This window comes from Amblyomma americanum, chromosome 5, assembly GCF_052857255.1.
Source record: "Amblyomma americanum isolate KBUSLIRL-KWMA chromosome 5, ASM5285725v1, whole genome shotgun sequence".
NCBI lineage: Eukaryota > Metazoa > Arthropoda > Arachnida > Ixodida > Ixodidae > Amblyomma > Amblyomma americanum.
In genome coordinates, this window is record NC_135501.1 from 116,662,363 (window position 1) to 116,683,773 (window position 21,411).

General features: G+C 47.5%; 1 protein-coding gene across 1 annotated transcript in view; it reads right to left on the reverse strand.

The window, feature by feature from the left end:
* LOC144134135 (A disintegrin and metalloproteinase with thrombospondin motifs like) overlaps window positions 1-21,130 on the reverse strand; it is a 65,219-nt gene extending 44,089 nt beyond the window's left edge. Inside the window, exons 1-4 of the mRNA XM_077667107.1 lie at window positions 20,801-21,130; window positions 15,874-15,951; window positions 10,582-10,661; window positions 1,801-1,855 (exon numbers count right to left, since the gene is read on the reverse strand). Of these exons, the coding sequence (XP_077523233.1) occupies window positions 1,801-1,855; window positions 10,582-10,661; window positions 15,874-15,951; window positions 20,801-21,130 (543 nt within the window). The remainder of the gene's footprint in view (window positions 1-1,800; window positions 1,856-10,581; window positions 10,662-15,873; window positions 15,952-20,800) is intronic.
* Window positions 21,131-21,411: the final 281 nt, after the last annotated feature.

The following is a 21,411-nucleotide window of genomic DNA, read 5'->3' on the forward strand; positions in this document are numbered from 1 at the left end:
TAGTCATGCATACTGAACGTTTTTACGCGTTGTAGCGGCAGAATTACATGAAGAGCACAGATTAACAGCACAAAGCGAGTGCGATATGTGCCCTCAGTCTGGGTATTAAGCATTCTCAATGCTCTCCGCAGTGCGCATGAGTGTTGCGAAAAGTCTTATATTGCGTGGAGAATAATGGTGATGTAATTTCGTTTCATTTAATTTTAATACCTTAAACACCCACCAAAGGTATTACATAAGGGGTGCTTCCGCCCTCCCATTTCGTAGGTTATCATTTTTGTCGAGTGGCATCCCAACACTTAGCGCAAGTACGGAACGCTTCTTAGTTAAACATGTGGCATTATAGAACACAATTGGCAATTTTGCCGTTGTCTGGCCCAGATGACACAATATTATCCAGCGTGGCTCAACTCCTCAGGCCTGAATGCGTATTATCGCTTACCAAGGAACACATATCTTATATGCGCCTTCCTAATGGAACCAGATCTCCTCATTTGCGCGATCGGAAATTTGCATCTTAGCTTCGAAGCTTAATTTCCGTATTTAAATCCATCATTGTGCGAGAAAGAAGGTTGAAGCGCGGCACATAATTTTTACGAAATTTGTGTGGCGCAACAAAGGTTCTTCACCGGACAATTTAAAATGACATTGAAACCATGCCTTGCAATAAAAGCTTTCATTCGTAATGGAAGAGTGTAGGATTTTGTGCGACCTGTTTGTGCTTATGTGACTGTTTAGCAGATGGAAAAGCCGCTTGAGGGATCGTCGCACAGAATCATTGCACTCAAAATTTCTTCTGTTCTAATAACAGTGTCCTTTGGTGAGAGGAGTATATACTTGCCAAGATGAGCCTCCGACTGCCTTTTCTGGACGCCCGTAGTATTTCGCGGAATGCCGACGCAAGGGCCGCGTTATGGTTTTGTTGACGTAAAAAAATGTGACTGCATTCGAGAATGCAGCCTGGTTAAGAAAGCATGTAGGCGGAAAAAGTTGGGAAAATTGGTTATTGGTGAGCAGAAATGGCCCAGTATCAGTCTTACATCTCGGCGGACACCTGAACTAGGGAAGGAATGAAGGAGGGGCTGAGAGAAGAAAGGAAGAAAGAGGTGCCGTAGTTGATGGTTCCAGAATAATTTCGACTACCTGGGGATCATTAACGTGCACTGATATCGCAGAGCACAGGGGCGCCTTTGCGTTTCGCCTCTATCGAAACACGGCCACAGCGGTCTGGTTCGAACCCGGGTACAACCGGATCAGTAGCCGAGTGCCCTAACCACTGAGCTACTGAGATGGCCAGTGAGAGTTTTCGTCCATACACAAGCCATACAAGAAAGGTTCTGTGTCTAAGTGGATTGCGCTCTCAGTTCCAATTCATGAGGCAGCAGTCAGACTAGTTCACAGCAAAATAATTCTCCTCTTTTTTTCCACCAACAATGAACAGCACGCCTATCATTTTACTTGTTCATTACCTGTTTGTTGTAATACGTTACATTCAAGGTTTATTTTGAGCCCGTTTCATCATTTCATTATTCATGACACGAGCCGGGATGCCATATCAGCAGTTTCTACATAGTACGGCTGAGAGAACAAAAATACGCTGCGTGTTTCTAAGACCTTTGTGAGACTACTGCTATCTACATTGTGTTCTAGACTTTACTGCGCTTTTCCTGCAGTGCACTTCTTGCTTACAAAATATTCACGCTGATATGGTAGACTACTGTAATTTTTCGTTTTGTCGACGGTAATATTTATTTAAGGCTTTCGTGACCGTAGGAAGCTGTGTTATTTTGCTTAATATACGTACCCGGTAAGGAGGAAAAATATGTCAGGATTTCCCACTCCAGGCCTTAAGTGACTAAAAAAGTCGACAATCGCCCGGTTAGCATCTACGTATGCACCGTGCCTATAGAAGCTCCGGTCCTGGAAAAAGATTTCCTTAGTTTAGTTTAGTAAAACAACGGAACACGAAGAACAAAGAACGTCATCAAAGGCTAATGCGAAAAAAAAATACTGAAATTTAAAAGAAGCGCTACCAGCAACATGTCCGAAGTAAAATCATCAAAGGGTGCAAGGTCAAGCAAAGCACCAGATTTGCGCTTTTGACAAATATATTCCACCACTGTCTGGAAGATGTTTAAGGAGCATTGGCTGTTTGGTAGCGCAATCTAGCGTCCATGCGATGTATTATCACTCTATTCGGCTACTTCTTTCATAACCTCATGGCGAGCGGGTGCCTACTGCCTTGAGGTCTGATATTTTTGACTAATTTTGCCCGAAAATATTTTTCGACTCTTTGTAGGGCCATTTTCCTTACGTCAAGGCAGTAAATGCCCTGTCGCCGTAGGTTACAAAATTGTGAGATGCCGAGTGCTGACGTCATGGCCGCCATCTTAAGCTTAACCATGACTAAATATTGACCCAATTAGGCGATATTTGTGTCTAGTCTGTTCACGTCATCGAGCCCGTTAAGGATATGCCATTAGTTAGATCATGGCCTCTTCGGGTAATTAATGAGAAGAAAACAAATTTAGGTTTATTTGCATATAAATTATGACTTCATTCGTTAATATTGGCATCTTGCGTGTTCTGCTCATCCAGAGGGTTCTGACTTCATTCGTTAATATTGGCATCTTGCGTGTTCTGCTCATCCAGAGGGTTCCAAATATCTAATTCGTTTTATGATGACTTCAATATTTCTTAGTTATTAGAGATTAAACATAATCGCGTGACAAGTAAACTATGATATCGCAAAATCAGTGACCTCAGCAGTCAATCACCAATTGGATATACTGATGACGTCACCAATCAATCCCCAATTGGGTTGCTATATCAATCTACTATGAGGGCCGCCGTCTTGATTTTCTCGGACTTAAAAGAAGTTGACGCGGTAGAGAGGTGGTAGCAGTCCCACGGTGAAATCGAGAAACGTGATGAATCAGAGCTAACGCTCTTAAAACTCGATTCGTTTATCGCGTTCACTTAACAACTGGCAAGGGTTCCATTAACCAAACGTGGCATTGCATTTATGCACGATGAGGAATGTCTAGGCTCCCTGTCAGCTCCAGAGCTTCCATATCTGGCTACGCATTGCCGAGAATCTAAACCTTGCATAAGAATAAAAAAATTTCCAAGAGACAAGCACTTCAGTCACACATATTGAGCAGAGCAACAATGAAATTTAGGTTCTTTGCAGAGCGAAAGAAATACGTTGGGCTGTCGAGAAGACCAATGGACTTACTCTCCTTTAGCCCATCTCCCAAAAAGTACAATAGAGACCAAGCTGCAACAAATGCTCACCTGAGAGTTCAAGTTCTCTCCTCCTCATCGCTGCATATGAGAGGAATGGGGTTTGCTCCCGAGTGCCACCTGTTCCCACTGGTTATGCAATGGTTACAAGGTCTCCCCTGGCCTGATGTTTGGCCTATCTGGTGTGAACTGATTGAGAAATGTGGCTATGAGCCCACCTTGTGTAGACGAAAATACCTTGTGCCATGACGCTTATTGGGCAAAGCTTCCCTTGGACCATAAAAATTCATCATCCTCCTCCTCATCCACACCACATAACCCTCTAATAATAGTTACGTTCCAGGTTTTAGTGTCTGCAGTATACAATATACAGCCCGCCTAATGTCCAGAAGAACGGCGTTTGGCTTCGGCCTAATGTTGGCTTTCCCAGGCCACCACCGTACCGATTATAGGCCTACCTTCACAAATGATTGATTCATATACCTGTTAAGACATCATCACTCGACGAAAATTTCTTAGCATCTGTATCCATGTTAAAGTTAATCATGCTGAGGGAAGGAAACTTCACGGTGTCGATCGACGTCGCGTCGCGTTTCGTTAGCTTCTGGAATAACGCGGAATATAGTTTTGAGCGGGCGCAGCTTGTCTGCGCTCCATGGAATTCTCGTCCTGTGCGCCCAAGATCCATTCGTAGGTCGACATATTTGTTCGGATTACAAGTACAACGTCGAGAGCTACTCGAGGATAGGTTTTTATCTCAAGGGGTGACTTCTTTGACATTATGCTGGGCTTTGAAGCCCACGCCAAAATGTGGAATCGCTAAGCCTCGCAAGCACTTCGGCACCGGGTCCGGCGTCCGTCGCAGCGTTCGGCCTGACCGGCTAGCAGCTACTCCGCTACGGCTTCGACGATGGATGTGGACCACACCCATGTCTACGAGCCCGAGTCTGGAGGATTCCGAAGTGTTCCGAGCAGCAGCAAACAAGGCGAGACGAGCTTTGATAATTCACAGCCAGAACCTAGATGGAAGACTATATAACTCAGGGCAGGATAGAGTGCACAAAAGGCCCCCGAGACTGCTTGACCTCGACAAGTATGCATTTAAAGCGATTATCAAGACGAGAGACCGTTTCAAAATAAAAATGTGCGGCGAGATGGTACAACTACTTAACCTCGCATTCGAAAACGCGAAAACGCGAAAAACGTTTATTCTTGGTCCATGCTTGAGCCTTCCTGGCGGAGTGGTAGCGTCTCCGCCTGAAACCCCAAAGGCCCTGGTTCGATTCCGGTCATCGCCGCAGGTTTTTTTTTTATTCAGTGAGTACATGTGCGGGGGGTTTCAGTGGCTCCCATAGATGCCGCCACCAAATGCGTTGGCTAGCGGTAATGCACAGGCTCTGTTAAGGTGCGTTTTTTCTGCCGCGTAACGGGCGCGCGCGCGCGCTGTACGGGGACGTCACGTGGTCCAGACCAAAGCGAGACCCTATATACTCCAAGTGCGCTTGACCGCCGACACGTTCGGCGGCTTCGGCGCACTCTGACCCCACGGGCGGAGACTTGGAGCATGTCTCTATTTCGCGCGAGTGCGCCAGCCGCCACCGGCACGGCCAGACCGATACGGCTCCGCGGCGAGGCGCGTGTTGTGACGTCATGTGCCTCCTCAGAGCACCGCAACGGCGAAATCGCAATTTCGGGGCCAGCTAAGTTTTTGCTATGAAAAAATTGCAGTATTGCACTTTTCTGCTTATTAAAGGAAATGAGAAAGCATTTCCCAGTCCACTTTCTTTAATCATTTTTCATTTTTTCTGCATTTTGTGTTTCTTTATGCTTTTACGCAAGCGCGAATACAGCTCGTTGCGTCCAAAAGCCGTCGGCGTCGTAATAGTGGTAGTTGTCGGCCCGGGATAAAGGAAATAATAGAGAGTTATTGCACTGCGTGATCGGCGATCCGCTTCCGCGGGCACCACTGACACAGTGACGCGTGACCCCTGAGTACGCATTGGTTGGCCTCGACACAGCAGGCGTGCTCGCAGGTGACGGGTACATGGCGCAATCTCGCACTTTCAGGGTGTTCTGCGAACGCGCAGTAGCACCTCGCGGAAGCGGTTCACGGTAGCGGATCGCGGACCACGCTATGCTATAGCTCTAAAATGCTTTTCTTACAGCGTGGTTCGGGTGTCCACCGAGATATGTGAGACAGGTGTCATTTCCTTTCCTTAAAATGTGCAACGGGCAAGGGGTGCCGCCGAACGGGCAATGGTGTTATGTGGACTCCTTCACAACGCTGCAGCACGTTGTCGCGTCCGGCTCTTATTTTTATTTTTATTTCTTTTTCTTTACATTTATTTTGTTCCTGCCTTTTAATTTAATTACATACTTGTTGCTTGAGAGAAAAACGCAAAGGCGCCCGTGTGCTGTGCGATGTCAGTGCACGTTAAAGATCCCCAGGTGGTCGAAATTATTCCGGAGCCCTCCACTACGGCACCTCATTCTTCCTTTCTTCTTTCACTCCCTCCCTAATCCCTTCCCTTACGGCGCGGTTCAGGTGTCCAACGATATATGAGACAGATACTGCGCCATTTCCTTTCCCCCAGAACCAATTATTAATTATTATTATGCTTGAGAGCTTTTGCTTAATGATCTTTCCCATTCATGTTTTATTTACAATACAACTTTGACAGATCGCCCGGACGACTTCTGTCTACAACTTCCGTCCACGCCGCTCATAAGCCAAGAAAGACTTTCGCCTTTAAAATCGGGAGCGCTTTAACTCTGCTAAACCTCGACCGAGCGAAAGCTTCATAACACTTGGCTTCATAACACGAACTTGGATTGGTTAGACGCTTAAAACGCCTCGTTTCAGGCGTACTGTCAGCCGCGCTCTCATCCATATTGAAACTGCAGGTGAGAGCGCCGCCGCCTCCTTAAGCGTACGCTTAGTCACGTGCATAGTCGCAAGACCACATCTTGACGAAGGGGCGGTTGGCGGACCACAGTCGGAGCGGTGGCGCGGCGGCTGCAGCCGCGGCGAATCACGGGGTCTGACGTCACAGCCAAACTACCTGCGCTCCCCCGCTGAAGGTCACACTGCCACACTCGATGATCATAGCGAAACATGGTGTAGTAGAGCAATCGCTGCAAAACACAAGTTATTGCAGCCCAGAAAAAAATCAATCTAGCGTCGCCTGCAGACGCGAACGCTGCCTACACCAACCCATCTTTAAACTTAGGCCTGAGCTCACACCCCAAGACCACCCCTGAATACTTCCTCCTATCCTGCGAGACCTCCGAACATGGGAGGACTGGGAGACCTAATTGCGGTCAACGAAGCTAGCCAGGCTGGACATCACAGTCAGCCGGGCCGCATACATTACGGACCAACATTACATGAACGTATAGACCGTGAGTGGGGTCGTGCGGAGACGCAGGCTGCCTGTGTTTCTCGAGATCTCGCGCAAAATAAATGATGCCTTCGGCTGACGGCACGCGTGGTGTTTTCTAAGCACTCGGGCAGCGCCGTACGTTCGGCAGGGACGAGCATGACGTGCGTGCGCGCCCCTGCGCCACCGTGGAGGCCGAGCTTGGAGACAGTGGAGCGCGGTGCAATCCCTTAGTGCAGCGTGCGCTAGCAGACATCGCGGGCAAACGACGCTGTTGACGCAGAAAATTTCACTACACAGTGGCAGACAGAAAGCATAGACAAAGAGAAAATGCAGATGCAGCATCATAAGTAGGCATTTTTTAAGGATTTTATGGTGAAAGTATGTTTTAAAGAAATGTTGAACTTTAGAGCAGCTGCAATGCATTTATTTGCGCTGCAATCACACAGCCGCCGGCCGGCGAACCATGTGCCTTGCCGCTATGCAAAAAGTGAAGTTTTTGGATATCTATACAGGGAAGCAGTATACCTCTACCGTCCAAGGAAATTTTTCCTGTCGTCTGCGTCGTCAGAAAAAACGCCAGGCTAGAAATCGAATGCTAATACGAGTGGAAAAGTACCCAACAGCATAGAAATCATATATCATAATGATCATAAAGCAGTCCTAATAAAGAAGATTAAAAAATAAGAAAAAAAAACAAAAACAAACAACAAAACTTATTAATGAAATTCGAAAAATACACGAAAACAAAAAAGGAAATAAAAATAGAATGTTAAAGATAAAAGGAAAAACAAGAAAGAAACAAAAATATTAATAAAATGTATACGGTAAATCGCCAATGTAAACAGGCAGACAGCATCATATCGGTAGTCGTTTTCTTTAAGATAAACACACAAAAACATCAAAGCACATGATGGATGATAGGACGCGTCTTAGGAATGGGAACACGGTTTCGCCAATGCAACTCAACCAACTACTATTTATGGTTCATGCATTGATTTAGCCTTAGTAAAGCATAACTCCACAGTTAGAAATGAAAATCACGGTGTATATCATACTGATCACAAAGCAGCCTTGAATGTTGTTATGATGCAACAAAGGGTAATATCAGTCAGCACATTTCACTTGTCTTTGGTTTTACTCTTTGTAGAGCCACGTGTGTGGTTTTTCAAGTGAAGTTTCAATGGGTAATTTGGTGTCGTTTTACAGCTTCCGACAACCTTCACAGCGTGGATTGGAGCCATAATTATATTTAGCTTTTCTAGTCCTGCGTTAGCTCAGGCAGTGAATGAAACATGCTATTTATTCAGCATGCTTGCACTTCATAGCATTGTACTTTTGTCAACACGTGCGAACGGGTGAAATGATGTCGATAAATCGACAATGTGGGAAGCTGACTTTGGATTGAGAATCGCCTGCAGATAATTTCAGAACTTACTCTGGCTTAAGCTCAGAGGCGTATGCATCGAAACCGCAAGCATAACGCAGTGCTGTGGTGTCTGACAAACCTGCACTAGCACAATCTGTAATTCGCGAGCATGCTCGTGGGTCCCGAGTTTCCCACACGTTCTATGCACGCGTGTTACAAGCACTCTCCTCCGCTTTGTTACTCGAGGTTGTTGCTGATTATAATAATTGCTGACTGCGGTTGTTGGCGTCGGCTGCTCGTAAGACTGGCCTCTGAGAGCGGCGAGGGTATCGGAGGCCACACTGAACAAAGGGCAGAAAGCGCCACGGTGTGCAAGGTGGACATCACTTCCTGCAAACCATCATATAGGCAGTGATTCTCAAGGAAAGACATGCATAGTTTCGTTGCAACGGCACGAAGAGTTCCAAAAACTGCGACAGTCAAACTGGACAGACAATTGCAGGCAATAGAGCCGGAGCCATATAGCAGCCCTGCTGAATCCATTCGTAGTGAGCGCTTGAGGTTAAACACCAGAAGCTGCCATTTTTGCAATATTATTTAGAAGCGAATATTGGAAATTAATTGTTCTGCATATGGCAAGTCGACATGTATCAAGTTTTATAAATTTTTCTTTGTAGTGAAATCACTTTGATTTATTGATAGTGTAAAAATGAAAATTTTTCTTGGTTCTCGAGGACCTTCTTTGGGATTTATGCTTGATGTTGTATTAACTTTTTTAAACTAACAATTGGCGAAGAAACTCAATTCTAGATAGACCCCTAATTCGACCCTAAGGAGCGAATGAAGGAAAAAATGAATGTGGATTACCTCAGCTAATCTTGGACACACAAAGCGATAGCGGCCGGCGTTAATTGTGTACATTGGCGTTGGCGCTGACAACACTTTAGACGCCGGTGATGAGGAAGGGCACATAGCTCGATGTCTGCGTCAGTGGACATCTCAATCGCGCTTTGAGTTAAGTGGCGGTGGTGAGAGAGAGATGTGGGCTACATGCATTAGCGCTGACAACCTTGTGGCAGACACGCGACACTGCAGCAATAGTCCGCAGCGTTCATTACTACTAATAATATTATCTGTTATTCGCTTCACCACGTAAGTACATGCATTAGGGGACCAACTTCTCTCGATCACTTCTGACGCCTAGCAACGCTAGGCTTAGACCACGTGGTCGGCTCCAACTCTACCAAAGATGGAGTACGCTGTGCAACGGGAGGCGATATCCACGGAAAATTCACCGTCCAGCATTGGGAGAACGTTTCGCGGTTTCACGACCGACATCGAGCCAGGAAGGAGCTCGCAAGTACGCCGAACGCCAGTACCGCCGCGTCCACGGCAAAGGAATTTGGCGGCGCTGCCGCCAAGTCAGCCGTCAAGAAGTGGCAGCTGCAACGCCGATTGCCCAGAAAACAGCAACCGTCGCTGCCATGGCTTCCAGTCGATGACTACAAGGTGGTGGTGAGGCCACATGGCGGACTTAGCATCCGCGCGGTAGGGACTCCGACCATCTTCACCGCCGTATGCCGAGGACTCGGCCTCAACTACCAAGAGGCATTGAAGACTGGGCGTCTTCGTGTTAATCCAGTGAACAATACGTTCACAGTTAGTACACCGTTGGATACCAGAGCGCAGATGTATGTCGCCCTGAATAATCTGCAACTCGAAGATGAGACCTTCGAGGTGAGTGCCTACCTCCAACCCGAGGACGACTCCGTCCGAAAAATGATTTACCAAGCCCACAGCGAGAAAAACTACAAGATTATGGATGGCCTGATCCCTTTCAATCCGACCCTTCCGATCGTGGACGCCCGGAAGCTGGGAAAGGCCACGTCGATCCTTGTAGCCTTCACGGCAACCAAGGTACCCCGGTCTCTGTGTTTCCGAGTAGGCATGTACATCTGCTACCCATTCTGCAGCAAAATTGAGTCGTGTTTCAACTGTCGTAACAGCGGTGGTCGCACCGACGTCTGCCCGAAAGCAAAGACGAATCTCTGTCACCGATGCGAAGAAAAACATCCTCCGAAAGAAGACCCAGACTGCACGCCGAACTTCATCATCTGCAGCGCCTCCCACCTCACGGGGAACAAGAAATGCAAGTGCCGCTTCATATGTCCTAAGCCCAGCAAGTAAAAGAGTCAAAACCAAGATATGCTGTTCTGTGAGGACGGTTAAGGATCCTCGTCGGGTGGAAACCGCTCTCGGAGAAGATCAAGATCCAACTCCAGCCACCGGAACCGGCCTCCGGACAGCGGCTACCGGAGGAGCCTGAGCCGATCCACATCCTTTTCACCACTTCAAGAAGGAAGAGGGGGACAGGGAGGACCAGGTTCAGGCAGGTCGAGAGACAAGAAGGTGAGCTGGGCACACGTTGCCTCCCAATCTAAACAAAAATATCTCTCTGGATTTGGAGCTGCAGGTCTTAAGAGACGAGAATAGGCAGCTTAAGGCTAGCTTAGACGCAGTATACACCGAGGTCTGCATGATTAGGGGGAACTCCCTGAGTTCTCCCCCGGATGCGGGGCGACTCACTGCAGTTCCGATATCAACAGAGGCAACCTCTTCAGCCTCGGAAGTGTCGTCTTCCGCTGAATCATCTCCCCGACACAGCCCTAATGCGAAAAAGAGGGCACACTGAGATGTTAAGAAAACGGAAACCGACTCCCTGGAGGAGAGACTAGCTCCCCTCTTCCAAGCCTTCGCTAACAAGCTGGGGAATGCCTGTCAGTATTCGTGGATCAAGTCAATTTGCGCATGGTCGACTGTTTTAACGCTTTCTCAAACCAGATAAATGGCTGCATGGATGCTAAAGAAACGCTTACCAGTAATATTGAGGCCACACAAGCCACCACAATTAACGAGGTAAAAACCCTGAAGGAAAGAGTGTATGCCCTCTCTGCTTTGGTGCCATCCACTCTCTTGCCGAAAGACAGCACCCAGCCCCAGAGATCTGACCCCATTAACCAAGCCAGCCTCCACTATGGCGGTCAACCATAAAGTAATAAGTGTATGGCAGTGCAATTGCAGAGGCTTTCTAGTTTAGCGGGACAATCAGCAATTTTGTATCAAGAACCTAACGCCAGAAGCTCCGGATGTGATAGCTCTGCCGGAAGCCAAATTCGAGGTCAAACTGTAAGGTTATAAGTCATTTTCCCCTCCAGATATATTTAAATCATACACGGCAGTCCTCGTTTAGAGGTATCTGGCCGCAATAACATATCCGCTCGACAGCATCGACTTGGCCTGCCTCTTGATTGAGCTCCTCTCGCAAAAAAGAGACCTCTGCTCCTTATACACCTTTAACGTGTACAGTAATCGAAAAGTTGACCACCCTCAATCATCGCTGCCCTAAATAAGGCGGTCATGCAGGCTGGGTCCTATCCACTCCTGGTGGTGGGGATTTCAACGAACATAACACAGCTTGGGGATGCAAGAGGTATAATAAGAAGGGCACGCATTTGTGGAACCATATACAGGACATGGGTTTCACCCTGTACACAGACGCCGCGACGCCTACACGGATAGAAAACAGTGTAAGAGCGAACATTTGCCTGGATCTCATTCTAGGCACGAATATTTAGAACGTAGAGTGCATCAAAACTCATCAAAATTTCAGGAATGAGCACTATTTCGTCATGTCCATCGTTACGCACGGTACTCTGAAGAGAAAGAGCAAGAGACCGGCCCGAATCGCCGACTGGGATAGGTTGAGAACATTAAAGAAGCACACTGCTTCTGACACTACTGACAACCTAGAGGATTGGGCCTCGCGTCTCATACTGAATATGTAGACTGCCACCCACGAGATTCCCTCTTCGGAGATCTCGTAGGTGGATATTCGCCTCCTCCATATGTGGCAAGCGTACCCGAGCCTTCAGAGGAGATGGGTCACACAAAAACACAATCGTCAGCTACGCCTAAGAGTAGGTCGACTAGCTAAGGATACCGAGAGCCATGCACAGATTTTGGCCAAGCAGCAATGGGGCCAAAGTTGCGATCAAATGAGAGGTAAACTGAAGGACACGTGGCATTTGCTGCGCTATCTTCTAGACCCAGAGAACTACAAGTCTGCCTACAGGAAGGACATAATACTTATCCTTCACGAGAGCCCCTTTCCGGATGACGATCATCTGGAGGAGCTGAGAAACAGATACTTAGACTTATCCCCTCAGTAACCCCTCCCAAGCTATGAGGATATCACCAATCCTAGACTGCACGGGGAAATTAGGGAGTAAGAAGTGCGAGCAGCCCTTCACAGACTCCGTACTTCTTCCTCTCCTGGCAAGGAAGGAGTCACGAATTGCACCCTCCACAACCTCGACGGGCAGTCATCGAGGGCACTCACTGACTTCATGAACAAGTGCTGGCGGGAAGGGGAACTCCGTCACTCCTGGAAGCACGCGAAGGTTGCCTTCATTCCGAAGACTGGTAAGTAGCTAGCATTACAGAATCTATGACACATCTCGCTTACATGTTGCATGGGTAAGCTGATGGCTCATGTGGTCCTCAACCGCCTTCAGAACCACATGTACGCGAACAGTCTCTTCCCAGACACCATGCTAGGCTTTAGACCTCATCTCTCGACCCAGGACACTACGCTTCGCATTTCGGAAGAAGTGCTTAGCCCAATCCATGAGAAGAGAACTATGGCCATACTAGCTCTTGATCTCACCACGGCATTCGACAATGTCGACCACAAGGCAATACTAACCTCTCTCCCCAGACTCAATGTAGATAAACGAGTCCATGGCTCAAAGTCTTCCTGTCTGACAGGACGGCGCAGATACAGATAGGGTCTCTGCAATCTGACACTTTCTCCTTAGACACTAGAGGAACCCCGCAAGAGTCGGCACTTTCCTTTCCTCTTTAACATCACCCTAATTCCGATGTCTAGAGGTCTCTCGGGCAGCCCCAACCTCTGACACTCTCTCTATGCTCACGATGTCACTCTATAGCTGACGACAGGTAGGGATGGAGAAATAGAGGAGACGTTGCAGGCGGCGACTGACACCGTCGTCCGCTATGCCGGCAGCGTTGGTCTTTCATGTTCTCCTCAGAAATCGAAGCACTTGGTGATCAGGGGTTGGCCTTGCCCAAAAGCACTCTCCCACTCTCTTTAGTGCATGTAGACAGGGACCCTGTTCGCGAGGTAGCTACCCTCCGTGTTTCTAGGCATGCACATTAAAAACAACAGTAGGAATACCGTAACTCTAAACAAACTCATTGGCTGCATCAGCCAGACAAACAGATTAATCAGGCATATTGCGAACAAGCACAAGGGTATGAAATGGCCGGACCTCAGTGCGTTGGTTCAAGCCTTCGTCCTGAGTCGTATCGTCTACTTGATCCCATCTCCATCTAGATCTCCATCAATCAGAAAATCTACATCTCCATCATCTCCCCAAGTGCACACCCACTAAGAGTCTTCTACAGCTGAGGATACACAATACGACGACGGAACTGGTGGAAGTCCATTGTGTGGATCATTACGAGCGTCTATAAAAACTTCAGCGGAAAGAACTATACTGCGAGAATTGCAGATTGAATAACCATCCACACACACTCCCGTAGGCCAGCTCCACATCGATATACACAAAGAGCTCTATATTAACCCCATTCCCCAAAACATACTCCCTGCACACCACTCCGCAAGGCGGAAAGCGCGGGCAAAAGCACTACACAAGAACTATTCTCAGCTCCAGGAGACAGTCTACGTCCATGTCGCGGAGTATCCTGACCAGGAAGCGGCTTTGGCGATAGCGTTAGTCGGCAACTCGGGCAACGTCCTTGCAGCGGTCACTGTTAAGGTGAAGCACGCGGAAGAGGCCGAGGAGGCGGTTATCGCCCTGGCCATCACCTCTACAGAAGCTGGATATATTCTCAACATTCCAAGACAGCCATGCGAAATTTTGCGGAAGGCAGAGTCCACTCTGCCACCATGTCTATTCCTGAGAGACAGTCCAATCTAGCACCTCGCCGCCAGACTCAAATTATCTGGGTGTCTGCGCACTCGTCCCACCCTGGGAACGAAGCAGCCCACGATTTTGGCCGATGATTCGTGAACCGGCCTGTGGCCTGCCCAAACCTGAGGTCGGCCAGGGGGCACATGGTCACGTATCACGACATTATGCACTATCGCAATAATACACTTAAATACCCACCCCCTGAGAGCGTTTGACCAAACTCAAGCAGATGGCCTGGAGACAGGCGAACACGTTCCCCAACACTTAAAAAACTTTATTATGTATCCGGCAGTACTCTTGCCCAGTGGAACCTATGTGGTCAAGATAGGGCCGAATTAGTTCATATACTGCATGAATGTCCACGGCACACACTGCCGATGGACCTGAAGCTCTCGAACCGCGAAGAGTGGGAGGTGGCGGTGCTCAGCTCCGACCCGAGAACCCAATTCCGGGCCGTGAGCCGAGCTTTGGAAGTGGGCGATCGCCAAGGGCTCCCGGCCACATCACGCGACCAGAAGTGAAGCAGGGAAAGAAGAAAAGCGCAATGAAAACCCCACTCGATCTACGAAACGGCACCTTTGAATGAAACTTGACGAAAATAAAGTTTTTACCAACAACACCACTATGCTAGCTGGGTAAAGCAGTCTTCGGGTATTCAGCACAGCGATGTTAACGACCATCAGCCCAAATAAGCATTCCTTAAGGCGCGGTTACGGTGTCCATCGAGATGTGAAACAGATGCTGCGGCATTTCCTTTCATCAAAAACCAATTTTAAATTTCTTATTCCTTCCTTTCTTCTTCCCTACCTCTTTTAATCGTTGCCTTACTGCGCGGTGCGGGTGTCTAGCAAAATGTGACAGCTACGGCGCCATTTCATATCCTCAAAAACTAAATAAACAAGTTAGCCGCCAGCGTTCATCGGCGTTCACAACGTTGCAGATGCCGTTGATTGTGACGAAAGGCGTACTACTGGCTCACCGAGTCAGTGCAAACGTCAGTCTCGCTTTCATGTACTTGGCGTTGATGTCCAACTGCAAAAAAGATGCTTAGATTGTGTTCCCCGCACTAGATAGGTAGCGCGCCCACCCTTCCACACTGGCAGGTGGCAGTTAATGGTTGATCGCGAGATGTTGATCAGCCAATGAACGCTGCGGCCGATTGCTGCAGTGCCGCGTGTCTGCCACAACGCTGTCAGCGCTAATGCATGCAGCCCACATCTCTCTCTCACCACCGCCACGTACCTCAAAGCGCGATTGAGGCGTCCACTAACCCAGAAAACCTGTCATATGCGCCCATCCTTTCCTCAAAATCATCGGCGTCTAAAACGTAGTCAAACAACTGCGTAGCAATAAAGCTTTACTATGTGTAACCGCGTGTGGCCAAGCTTTTCGCTAAATTGTAGGGTTAGCCAAGTTAAGCCTCTGAGGATTTTTTCGATTATTTTTTACTCGGTTAGATATATGCATTTATCGATTTTCGTCTGGCTTTTTTCTTGCCTGCATCTGTCTCTTTTGATTGCTGCCATATACAAATATACGTGGTTTCCAACCTGGTACATCAGTTGATAAGGACATGTGCTGACGTTGTGGTTTTGTCCTTGTCATAATCCGTGTTTCCTCCAGAATATGCAGAACGTCCAAATTGTCCAGCTTCCCATATTGCTATAACCGCCAACAGCAAAAGTACTGTACGCCAGTTGTCTCATCCTATCTTTTGGCTGCCCGAAACTGCTTAAGTTTCTGGTTGTTTTACTAGTCTTGATATGTACAACGAGCATGCTCGGCGACAATTTCATTTATTCTGCCAATTTCGTAGAACTGCTTGTGTGCCCAAAGCAAATAGTTATAACTTAGCACCTACCATCGCATCTCCAATCATTAAGCCAGCCAGCCGCAGCTGAACCCTCGGTGCCTTCAAATCTTCAAGCTTTATATTTACCTGGAACAAAAAAAATTCAGACGGTTAATATGTGGCATTTTCCATGCACATTAAGGACACAAAAACTTAATCAGGAATGCTCATATCATCCCGCCGCGGTGGGTCAGTGGTTAAGGCGCTCGACTACTGATCCGGAGTTCCCGGGTTCGAACCCGACCGCGGCGGCTGCGTTTTTATGGAGGAAAAACGCTAAGGCGCCCGTGTGCTGTGCGATGTCAGTGCACGTTAAAGATCCCCAGGTGGTCGAAATTATTCCGGAGACTTCCACTACGGCACCTATTCTTCCTTTCTTCTTTCACTCCCTCCTTTATCCCTTCCCTTACGGCGCGCTTCAGGTGTCCAAAGATATACGAGACAGATACTGCGCCATTTCCTTTCCCCAAAAACCAATTATTATTATTATTATTTTTATTGCTCATATCAGTAGCCATTTAATGCTCACGAGCAGCTCCACAAAATAGGCCCTGTCATTAAAAATTTGGTGAAGCGATAGCTTCACTACGCAATGTAAAGCCAATTTCGCCATGGCTGATACAGCCTTTTAATGCGACTGGGCCCATATATTCGGGGGCCGCATAAAAATCGCAGAGCGCGCCCACTCAATACATAAAAAAAACCGCTGACGTCCAAGCCAAATTCGAGCCAGGGCATATATACCCGCCGCACTGGCTCAGTGGTTAGCTCGCTTGACTGCTACCCGAGTCCAAACCCAGATTGAGTTCTCGAATTCAAACCCGACCGCGGTGGCCCCGCTTCGATGGAGGCGAAACGCTAAAATAAGGCTCTCCGGTGTTGGTGCATGTTGAAGATCCCCAGGTGGTCGGAATTACTCAGCAGCCCTCCACTACGGCACTTCTTTCTTTCTTTGTTCTCTCAGTCGTTCCTTTACCCCTTCCCTTACGGCGCGTTTCAAGTGTCTGCAGAGATGTGATAAAGATACTAGGATACTTCCTTTACCCAAAACCAATCATTTCACTTTGAGTTCGAGAGTTTCTGCTGCGCCACTATTCCACTTTTTTACTCTATTGCTTGGAAATAGTGCCGAAAAAAATCTAAGCATGCTTACGCCACAAAACACCAGGCCACCATACCCCTACACGACCCCACCTTCCAAAACATCAAACGTCTGGGAGGCACACATATACATACAAACAGGGGAACCAGCTAGGCGGTTTTTCGAGGGCAGCATATACTGCCCGCACTAAAGCGCATTGCTCACGAAACAAAGATTTCGATGACCATGGTGATTCGGCGTGCCGGTTCATAATGAGGGGTTTTCAGGGACTGAATACTTTCAGCAACATAAATAGATCATATGACACAACACAGTTTTTCTCCACAGCCAAGAAACGCATACTGCAGGGTGTGATGTCAATGTGCTTCATTGTTCATTGTAATACGTCCCAGAACATAGCATCAATAAACAGAATAAAACAATGGTCAATTGTCTCTGCTGTACTGCACAGGCGGCAACTCACCGTCCATGGCGCTGCACCTCCTTAGCATGAAGCTATGCCTTCACATGCAGCATGGATGTGTGCAGTTTAAAGAAGAATGTGCAGCAGAAGAAATGCACATTCACCTATCACGTTTTAATACACAAATGTAAAGGAACTCCAGAAAAGGCTGCCGATACAAAGGTATGGGAAAAAAATACTCTGTAAGTGCCTGAGTCATGTGCCTTCTGGAAAGGCTATACAGGCAGTCTAGAGAAAATCGTAAAGTGAGGAAATTGAACGTGTCAGTTAATTTCTTAACAATCCCCATAATGGCCCCTCACGAGTCTGTCCAGTCGGTGCGGACAGGAAAGGCACATGAGCACTGAGACACCCGATAAGCACAACTACTAAATAAAGTTGGTTTGCCGATTTGCAAAAGAAAAACGCGTAACAAGCTGACGCACAAATAACTGAACTAGGCCTGTTCCACCATACTCTAGGGAAAGAAATATGTTATCGCGATGGATGGGTCCCAATTGGGAACGCCTTACGAAGGTAGCAAATATTCTGTGTGTCAGCTACACTTTCTTCCTCGAATAGTGGAGAACATGCAGCACATAGGCAAGTTGAAGGCTTGAGCCCGAGCAAATACTGACAGCTTCTTACCCATTCAACCTGTGGTTTGTCGCCTCATGGTGATTACCTGTGAATCCCAGTAGGCTCCATTGTTGCGGATTTGGTGGAGGGGCCTCCTAGGTACTGAAGGGCCCAGCAGTCCCAGCTTATGCTACCAAAATGACTTTGTGTTGTACCCCAATACCCCAACTAAAACGCCTTGGATTTATCTAGATTGAGAGCTGCAACTGATACCTCGCGATTCAAATTGAATGCCTCAATCACACTCTTTTTGTCAGAACAAAAGAGTTCGACATCATCTGCAGAGGCTAAAATCTTAATTTCACATTACGCCAGTAAGAAACCACGGACAGTTGCGTTGTGAACAATACTGAGGCAAAGCGGTTCAAGATATAGGGCACACAACATAGGCGATAATGGAGAGTCTTGGCGAACAGCTAATTTCAACTGAATAGGTTTTGCCCGCTCTTGGTTAACAATTAGCCTTGTATTTTCCTCTTTATACCAGTCGTACGCCCCTAAGCAAAACATCTCCAATATTTGCATACTCTAAGATCGCAAACAAGAAATCGTGAAGAATTTTATCAAATGCCTTTGCAAGGTCAGTCTGAATTAGAGCTACTTGTCTGTCTCACCTGATACCATCCCTAGTACTGAATGTACAATATGAATGCTGCGGCTTCTGATACCACAGACCTGAAGAGTGCCTATTAAGTCAACGGCGACTAGCTGCAGACGATGGCAAAGAACATTTGCAGCAAGTTTTTAATCGACATAGCACAGGAAAGTCGGACGATATCCTTGAAAGGTTTTCAACCACTCTGTACCTGTGCTGTTTGGAATTAATATAGTACTCCGAGAATAGAAAGTGGGGCGCAAAAAACATCGTGAGAAGCCTGGAAAACCTTATTAAAATAGGCGTTGGGCATCGGAAACGTTTTATAGACCTCGCTAGCAATACCATCTGGCCCAGGAGATCTCTGAGCCGTCAGGTTAGAAATGACAGATTTTATTTCGTCCAGAGTGATAGGCCCCTCCGCTACAGCACGTTTCTCATCAAGTCGAAGAAATGCTTCGAATAAGCGACTGTTATCTCATCTCACATTTCTGCCCGGACAAACACCTTTTGATAATATCCAAATACAGCATGATAACACCAGGACCATAGTGAATTACCAATATTTAGCAAGAGGGGTCCGCCTTTTATCAGGAGATGGTTGGTCATCTAGAAGGATGAAGTCCTTATCAAGGCCCCCTTGTACATTTCGGTTTTAAACACCTGAAACTCTGCTTTTACTGCTGTGATATCTTCCACTAGGCACCTGGACTAATCCTAACTCATGTAGCTCAACCAATGTATGGCCGACCTCTCGAAGGTGTTGTCTCTTCAGAAATCAATTCTTGCTGAGGCTTTATTAGCCAAGTATATTTTTTCTTGTTTAAATATGTCCCATCTTTGCAATACAGAAAGATCATGTGTGACCATATTTCGTTCACGAAAGTAGATATCGCACGTTTAAAGATTTCATCAGAGAGCTGACGTATAATAAACATCCACAGCTCCTATTGACGATAGAGTATGTGCTGACTGTAGCTCCCAATGCTGAAGAGACACCATGCAGTGATCACTGAAGAATATGGGCCACACCAAGTAACCAGTAACCAAAAACGCTGGCTAGCATGTCTGCTGAAACGTAAATCCTGTCCAGCCGAGCACTAGAGGAGCATTGAAAATGAGGTAAATCAAAATTATGTCCTTTGTCTTGCCCAACATCCACCAGGTAGTATTCGCATGCCAAATCAGTAAGTAAAGCATCTCTAGGGTCCTAACGCTTACTTAACATTACTCGGTCTTTATCCCTACAAAGGCAATTGAAATCCACCAACAGCATAATTTTACGATGCGTGCAGAAATGGTAGATTAGGGACAGAAAAATAGCCGTTTATCACGCTACATTGAAGGGGCAGAAACACAAATCACTCCCCACTGTGAACCAGCAGATAAGTCACAGGTCATCATCTATCTAATACGACACAGCAGCAATCCTGAGTGTGTTGGCCAGGAACAGCATACACCCTCCTTATAAGCCCCTCGAATGACTAACGATAACATTGAATTCTGACAAAAAAAGCTCGAGAACGGCTTCAGTCACCTCATCAGGGGACAGCTTGGTTTCATGGATGGCTGCCACACTCACACCTCATTTGTTTAAAAGACGCCGTAACTGATGTTGCCTTCCACGATTACACAAACCCCTAATGTTATGAGTAGCGACCTGAAATGCTGTGGCGCCAGCCATTTTAGGTAGATGTCTTATTGAACGCCATCCCGTGTACTAAGGTGGCCCACCTGCAAATCGGTGGCCTGTAAGGCAGACATCGCCCTTCGTAAAACACGTTGCGGGGCTAGTCCTGTCATGTCTTCTGTGTATTCGTCCTAAAAGTTAGCGCTGCTTAAATTTTAACGAAAGAATATGCATCGCCCTTCGTTTTGAGGTTGCTCTTCCCAATGCCACCACACCAGGTGCCTTCTGCTCATTGCCACCGACAAACACCTCATCATCTGCAGCACTCTTCAAAGGTGTGCGCTTGTCCATCGCCTCTTCTGAGACAGCCAAGGCTTCGGCTCATGAAGCCGAGCGGACTACGTCGCTCGCAATTACCTGACAGCCGATGGGGAACCGAACACACTAGAGGCTGACACTTCAGGCAATGCACTGGAGCACTCCGGCGGCGAAAGGGAATCACCGGCGGAGAAGCCATGTCACACTAACTGGCTCTAGCGCCTCCACTGACTCTACAGAAGAGGTGTTCAGCTCTCGTGATCTCTGGGTGACAAATGGCACCTGAGCAGCAAGCATAGGATTCGAAGCAGCAGACCCAGGAAGACCTGGGTCCGTTGGCTTTGGGTCCAGAGACGGGGATTCCTGTTTTTTCGTTCTTGCAGGCGGTCCCGTGCCGTTGTTCAGTGCAGAAGTCTTTGCTCCACCTTCTGTAGGGAGCTCATGGCTCAGTTCACCCGACACTTCCGCAACACCCGACACATCCATAATGTGCTGTTGCACCACTTCATCCTCATGTGTCCAGTTGCCCTTGTGTAACATGTCAGAATAACTCATAACACAATAGTCTACTACGTTCCCAAAGCGTCGACATTGGGTGCATCGAGGCGTACGACACGGACTCCGTACATGGCCCACACGGCTACAACGAAGACAGAGCGGAGGCCTCCCTGGGATCACAACTAAAGCTTGTACCCCGAAAACGTTATGAGTGTGAGGAATTGTGCTTGCTGACACTCCGTCCTTAAGCGTGAGTGAGATTCCAGGGTTCACTGTTTACAAGTGCTCCATTCCGGGGCAGCGCCACTTCTCACGCTCGATAG